The following is a 7,260-nucleotide window of genomic DNA, read 5'->3' on the forward strand; positions in this document are numbered from 1 at the left end:
CGGCGAGGTGCGTGCGGCGGCCGCCGGCGACGAGGCGGATCGGGGCGGTGCGGGGCGGCGGTCGCCGACGACGGCGAGGAGGAGGTGGGCGGCGCGGCGAGGGAGGAAGGCGTGGGCGGCGCGCGGGCTCGGAGGGCCGGACGCGGGCTCGGAGGGCCGCGGCGGGTGGCGGCTGCACTTGACACGTGTCAGCGCAGGAGTGGGCGCGCGGCGGCGGCGGACATGTCCGTCGGCGGGTTTTCGTCCGGCGGCGGAGAGGGAGCGGGGCTAGGGTTAGGGATCCGGAATTTTCGGGGGGGAGTTGCCTTTTTATAGGTAGAGGGAGTTAGGAGGCTCCAAATTAAGCACGGTTTGCGGCCACGCGATCGTGATCGAACGACCGAGATGATGGAGGGGGTTTAGGTGGATTTTGGGCCACTTTGGAGAGGTGTTGGGCTGCAACACACATGAGGCATTTTCGGTTCCTCGATTAATCGTTGGAGTACAAACGAAGTACAAATGACATGAAACTTGACAGGCGGTCTACCGGTAGTAAACCAAGGCCGCTTGGCAAATTTCGGTCCAATCCGAAAACGTTTAACATCCGCACACGAAAAGAGGTAGAAAAGGACACCGAAGGACATAGGAGCGCCGGAATGCAAAATGGACAATGGGGAAAATGCTCGGATGCATGAGACGAACACGTATGCAAATGCGATGCACATGATGACATGATATGAGATGCATGACAACGACAAAAGCAACACGAAGACAAAAACCCGACAACGAGAAAATATCATAACTTAGTGCCGGAAATGGCAAGAGTTGGAATACAAATATGGTAGGTTACATACGGGGTGTTACATCCACACATTACTCCTATAAAGAATGTTGAAGTACCCCACCTCTTGGGAGCCTCCGCGAGCAGAGTGCCCTTAGCGCCGTATGTTGTGTCGGGCCTCGGGTGGCTGGCTCCCTGAGGTGCTCAAGGCCGTCTGATTTGCATCTTAGCGCGTAACAGTCGGGTAGTCAGAGAGGGCCATTCGACTAGGGGGGCGCGACGACGCGTGATGGATGAGGTCGGGTTCGCCTGCTAGCATTCATCGCCTCCTATCGGGCTGCTTCGCTCGCCCCAACCAGGCCCATGCACTCGCGAGGCTCGACGGGTGACATCCTGGTGGTCGAAGAGGGCCATCTGGACAGAGATCCCGATAATAAGAGGCCAGCTGGTTCAGCGGCCAACCATATCCGAATGCGGTTTTGAAGGATGTTCGGTATTTAAGACAATTGCATCTTCCTATAAGTTCGTTGTTTTAGGCTACACGTCATACATAACGCACACCGGTCTTCCTCTCGCTTCGTCTTGGAGCTCCTGCTCTAGATCGCCTTTTGCCTGCTCCCGCAAACGACAGTCGAACACGTCTACCACCTCCGCCTTCTTGCGCGGATGCGCATCCTGCCCTGTTCTCTGGCCTCAATAAGCATGCAATTCATCATCAATCGACATACCTTTTTTGTTTCGGGTGGGTAGCTCCTTTGTGTTCGTGTTCTCTTCCATTTGAAATGTGTCGCGCCGTTTCGTCGCCGTGGTCCACCATTGCCGTCGCGCTGCCCGCCCGCCGGCCCGTCAAAGACCATCGCGATCCTTTGTGCACTGCCGCGCCATCGCCAAATACCATTTTTAAGGAAGGATTTTTACGGGAGCTGTAAAAGCAGCGCACCTGTCAATCTTATGGACACCTCGTGAAACCATATTTATGGGGTGTTTTTTAGGGTAACTGTTGGTGATGCTCTTAATAATTTAGTTGCAAAAAAATCCCTAAAAATTCCAAGAGCTCTAACGAAAATGTCGTTTTGTTCTCTGCGCGTGCCGTGAATCTAAACTCGGAATCGCTACTACTCCTCGGCTCACCACTGATGTCACCGACACGCTGCTCTCGCCGCCGCGGCCGCCGCCTGTAGGTTCTAGCGATCCACCGATGGCGAGGCCGGCGGCGAAGGCGCTGCCGCCCAAGCACCTCGTGGCGCTCGCCGTCGTCGCCATCCTCGGACTCTTCCTAGTCGCCGACTACCTCTGGGCCTCCTCCCGCTCCGCTGCCCCCTCCATCTGGCCCTCGAGGGTCGATATCTCCACTCGCCCCACGGCGTCGCCGCCGCCCTCGGCGAATAAGGTGACGCCCCTCAACCTGATTTTTATGATTATTGGGCTGCTGTCTGCCCTCTACTGCCTTCAACTATTCTGTGCTCTGGCATTGTCGGGGTGTGCGATTACTGAGATCTGGTAGGAGATTTTTTTCCTATTGAGGTGTGCGATTATATTGACCTCTGCACTCTCCGATTGGCAGAGTAGAAATTCATTTGCTGCCCTGCCTCTAGGCTTACTGCCTTCAAGTGCTTGACTCGCAACTTCCCCTCGACCTAATGCAGTTCACTCGAGCATCCATCGTTTGCTTGATTGTTTGGTGTGAACTTTTAAAGTTGGTTATGCTTGCTTCCTGTGGCAATGTAGATGTTCGAGTGTCTAATTGCAGAACACTGATTTCTGGTTGGTCATGTTGCTTGGCTGTGGTGGTCATAAATTTTCTTACTGAATATCTTATAGAACTGCTGGTGAAATGGCAATGTACATCCACTGGTAGGCCATTGTTTGTTTTGCAATTTGTTGCAAATTAATTTCTAACTCCTAAGAAATCGATTTGTTAATTGTCATGACCTATGTTGTGACTAGATTGCTATGGTATAATTTGGATTTCAAGTTGATTTGCTTGCTTATTATCATCATTCTGTCTGCTACAATGATTTCATTCAGAACTAATTATGTTATATACTTCTCTTGTACAGCAAACAAAGGGCAATGCATCTACAGGTTCCATGGACATAAGTGCCACTTTTGCGGATTTGCGAGCACCAGAATTGCAGTGGGAGCAGATGGCTGAAGCACCGGTACCACGTTTGGACGGTGCTGCTATACAGATTAAGAATCTCTTATTTGTGTTTGCTGGATATGGCACCATTAACTATGTGAGGAAACTTGCCCGTTCTTTTACTAGTTTACTAGGTTTGCCTATTTTTCTGTACTGTCTAAGATGATACTTGCTTAAGCATAATATATACACATGTTAATGCTTAAGATGGATATTTTACTTAAAAGTTGAATTAACATAAAATGTTGTAGTTGTGGAGGGGGTGGGGGGACTTCACACTATTGCTGTAGTTTTGGTATCTGAATGGTTGCAGCTTTGTCAGTCTGTACTCTGTACACTATAGATTCAACAAATTAAACTGAATAAAATGAATGAGCATTATGCCAAAGTTCAAGCGTGCCCTTACTTACCGAAATTAAGTTCAAGTAGTTGTACTATGTAATGTTGTTGCATGACCTCATTATAAATAGCTATGATAGTCGATACATATTGCTGAGTTCAATTAATTTAATGAAGCCACACTGCAAAATTCTCCAGTTGTTCCTTGTAATGTTGTTTTCTTTATTGCAGAACAGCAGAGGTCTATCATTAGTTATTTCTGTTTGTCAACAAGTTAACTCTTGAGACCTTCTGATGTTTTCCATTTATAGGTGCATTCTCATGTGGATATTTACAATTTCTCGGATAATACATGGGGAGGAAAGTTTGATATGCCAAAGGAAATGGCACATTCACATCTGGGGATGGTTACAGATGGAAGATATATTTACGTAGTAACTGGACAATACGGCCCTCAGTGTAGGGGGCCTACAGCTCGAAATTTTGTGTTGGACACTGAAAGAAAAGAATGGCATGATTTGCCTCCACTGCCAGTTCCTAGGTACGAGTCTTGTTTCATTTTTCACACTTAATATTAGACATCACATTATGCATTTGTTTGTATTTGTACTTGCATGGTCCTATTCTTCCATTGATCTAAATACTAGTATTTTGGAGTCTGAAGATTTGACGAGTTCTTTCACTTTTTTCCCTGTAAATATCTTGTTCAGGTATGCTCCAGCCACACAACTTTGGAGAGGGAGGCTTCATGTGATGGGTGGTAGTAAGGAGGACAGACATGAACCTGGAGTTGAACATTGGAGCCTCGCAGTTAAGGATGGGAAAGCATTGGAGCAGGAATGGAGGAGCGAGATACCAATCCCTCGTGGTGGTCCACATAGGTCTGTTACTTCCTCTTCATGTGACATCTGTTGTTGTTCTTTGAAAATGGAAGTTGTTAGATTCCTATATCGTCTTGACTTCTCGACGTTTCACTTTCTGGTGTCTTTAAACTCTTCTTGTGCTCCTGGCAATACATTTTCTGTTAATCAACTATTTTGAAGAATAAGTTCTGGGCAAGAAATTTGGTTGCACAGTATACAAAATTGAGGGTGGTTTATGTAACACATAACATGTTTCTTAGTTCATGACCTACTATTTTGCATCAGGGCATGTGTTGTTGCTAATGATAAGCTCCTTGTTATTGGTGGTCAAGAAGGAGATTTTATGGCCAAACCTGGATCACCTATATTTAAATGTGTTAGAAGAAGTGAGGTATGTTGATACTTTGATTAATCAGTATACATGCTGAATTGCTACACATGATGGAGAAAGTTGTTCATTTTAGATGTCAACTCAGATCAGTTTATTGCATTAGTTGCGTATCTCAGCCATGTTTTTTGCATGACTGCATCTATTAAATAGACGTTGAATACCTAGCATGCTTCACCTAGTGGCAACTAGTGTGGACTGCAGTTTCGATACAGAGGACAGGTCTGTTTTTCTACGAGTGATTGTAAATAGTTAATGCCCTACAGTCAATTGTAGATCGGCACTTAGTGAAAAATCTATCATATCGTATGGTACCATAATAGGATGTATTACAGAATAATGATGATTTTTTAGCTCGCGTGTTTATCAACATAGATACTCGATATTTAAGAAAAATATAGATACTTGTGTGAAATGTTTCATCTTCTAATCACAATAGTTTTCTTACTTAAAGTTCTACATTCCTTCTCTTGATCTGTGCCTATGCAGATGGTGTACAGTGATGTATACATGCTTGATGATGAAATGAAGTGGAAGGAACTTCCACCCATGCCGAAGCCAGATTCACATATAGAGTTTGCCTGGACGAATGTCAACAATTCTATAATTATTGCTGGGGGAACTACAGAAAAGCACCCAATTAATAAAAGAATGACCTTGGTTGGTGAAGTATTTCGGTTCAATTTGGAGACACTGGTACATATCGTTCCATATACCTTTTTTGTTTTGTTAAAAAAGCAGTTCATGAAAGCAGGGGAAGTTGGGAAAATGTTGTGCTAGGTATTAGCTATCAACATCCTGTTGTTTGCAATGTGGTGTTTTCTCTGTTTCTTGTTTTTTTAAGTTCTGCTCTTAATACACAGAGAACTGAAATACTGTTATTCTACACATCCAAATTTCTGTTCTAGAATAATATGATGCTAACAGAACTGTGAAAGAGAATCTTAAAAAAAGAGGATCCGTAAATCTTGAATTGCGTGGGTTGTTATCGTGATGCGACTGAAATTCCATCTGCATACAGGAATGGAGTGTGATCGGGCGGTTACCTTTCCGGATCAAGACCACGTTGGTAGGATACTGGGATGGCTGGCTGTATTTCACTTCCGGGCAACGGGACAAGGGCCCAAGCAACCCATCTCCTAAAAAGGTTGTCGGGTGCATGTGGAGAACTAAGTTGCACCTGTGATTTTTCTAAAGGAGAACTGATTTTAGCAGAGCATTCTTTCAGTATTCTTTTCGGTACATAACCGTTCGATTCCCCCCCGTTGGTGGGCGAGTTAGTTTATTGTCATACGAATTGGTTGGCTTTGTTGTGCACTTTCACATCATGCCACTTATTCTGTTGTATGCTTATATTTTGCGGTTATACTTACATCACAGAATAGCTCACTTTACACAATTTTGTACAATATCCTATGCTGATGTTCTAATCTTGTACTCCTAGCTGCAACAGATACTTCTACTCTTGTGTTTCTTGATGTTCCTCTATTCTTGGAGTACATAGCAATTCGTGGGAGAAAAGTATATTGTACGAAATACTGCTAGCCACATCAGGTATTGAAAGCATTCTCGCCGTTGCTTGTTCACTCTTACATCTGAGAGGTGTTCAGATAAGAGGCATCCGGCAGGTAGTTTTCATATGCACTCCGCATTAGTTAACCAGAAACACCTCTCATCCAAACACCTTCTAAGACCAAGACTTATTATTCTCTCAAGCCTCTGCAGTAGTAGCTTCTAAACTGGATGTGAATCCAGTTCGTATCCTCTGAGGCATCAACGTCATCTTGACCTATTCCTACAGTTTTTTTTTGCGAGATCAACAGTACTAGTTTATTCCAAAAGGTTAGGGCTACAATCCAAGGGCAAGAGTTCTTCAATACATGGACTTGAGCTATTTCAACTCACACAGTTACACCTCTCACATGCCTTCTGTGAAATGGCAAGTGTTGTTCTCTGGCGGTTGCTGCTTTTCGCCCGTGTAATTGGACTTGTATAAAGTGGCTGGATGGTTCCTTGTGATTACGATGATCAAAACATTTTTGTTTTCTTTTTCCTTCGAAAGCTGGGAGCTACCGAGAAGTACGTACAGTACTAACTTGCACCTCTTGTTTTATGCCGTAGATTGCTCACGACATGTCGCTGCCGATGACCACAGAACCGATTCCTGATCTGTACAGGATCATATCCAGGGGACAGCTAGTGCCGCTCGTGTAGCACTTTCCAGTTTTTCTGCAATTCTTTCCTCGTTGACGTTTCTAAAGCATTTCAAGATTTTGCTAAAAAAAAGAGAGAAAATATCAGCATTTCGGGCTTTCGGCGTCCAGCTTTTAAGTGATGGCAGTTAGACGGAGTACAACACTTGAGGTATGGCATGAGGCACACATCCATTTTTTGGATGAAGGGTGGTTTTATTTGCTCAAAATGAAGAATCAATAAGATACCAAACACAACAAGCACACACCGGACCTCTGCAACACAACTAACATGAACACATGCACACAAATCTATGCATAGGTGAGAAAAAAAAACTGAAAACAACTTGATCCGCGATCGGCACCACACAGACGGCGAGATTCTTCAACAACAACGTCTTCGGAAAGGCAGTGAAGCCCAAGCGTTGCCGTCATCAATCCAACCATTCGAGGTCAGAATTTATGTTTTCACCATGAAGAACCAATCCAAACAATGCTTTAACAAGATAGCCACATAAAAACATCGTCATTGTCAGGCATTGGCGTAGATGACTAGGGATATAGCCCTAGGCCTA

The 7,260-nt window shown here is 44.9% G+C and overlaps 1 protein-coding gene across 1 annotated transcript; it reads left to right on the forward strand.

Annotated features, from left to right (window-relative positions):
- Window positions 1–1,843: 1,843 nt before the first annotated feature.
- On the forward strand, window positions 1,844–5,875 carry LOC119355539 (kelch repeat-containing protein At3g27220-like). The gene is made up of 7 exons (XM_037622358.1): window positions 1,844–2,150; window positions 2,821–3,000; window positions 3,554–3,783; window positions 3,953–4,123; window positions 4,391–4,496; window positions 4,983–5,189; window positions 5,515–5,875. Exons 1-7 carry the CDS (start codon window positions 1,959–1,961, stop codon window positions 5,677–5,679), a joined length of 1,251 nt encoding a protein of 416 aa, XP_037478255.1. The 5' UTR covers window positions 1,844–1,958; the 3' UTR covers window positions 5,680–5,875.
- The last annotated feature ends 1,385 nt before the right edge of the window (window positions 5,876–7,260 follow it).

This window comes from Triticum dicoccoides, chromosome 2A, assembly GCF_002162155.2.
Source record: "Triticum dicoccoides isolate Atlit2015 ecotype Zavitan chromosome 2A, WEW_v2.0, whole genome shotgun sequence".
Lineage (NCBI taxonomy): Eukaryota > Viridiplantae > Streptophyta > Magnoliopsida > Poales > Poaceae > Triticum > Triticum dicoccoides.

Bases quoted from the DNA above. Each gene is read 5' to 3' on its own strand.
- LOC119355539 (XM_037622358.1), top strand. From the start codon at position 1,959: ATGGCGAGGCCGGCGGCGAAGGCGCTGCCGCCCAAGCACCTCGTGGCG. The intron at 2,151-2,820 runs GTGACGCCCCTC...TCTCTTGTACAG, and splicing joins CGCCGCCCTCGGCGAATAAG to CAAACAAAGGGCAATGCATC. The intron at 5,190-5,514 runs GTACATATCGTT...ATCTGCATACAG, and splicing joins GGTTCAATTTGGAGACACTG to GAATGGAGTGTGATCGGGCG.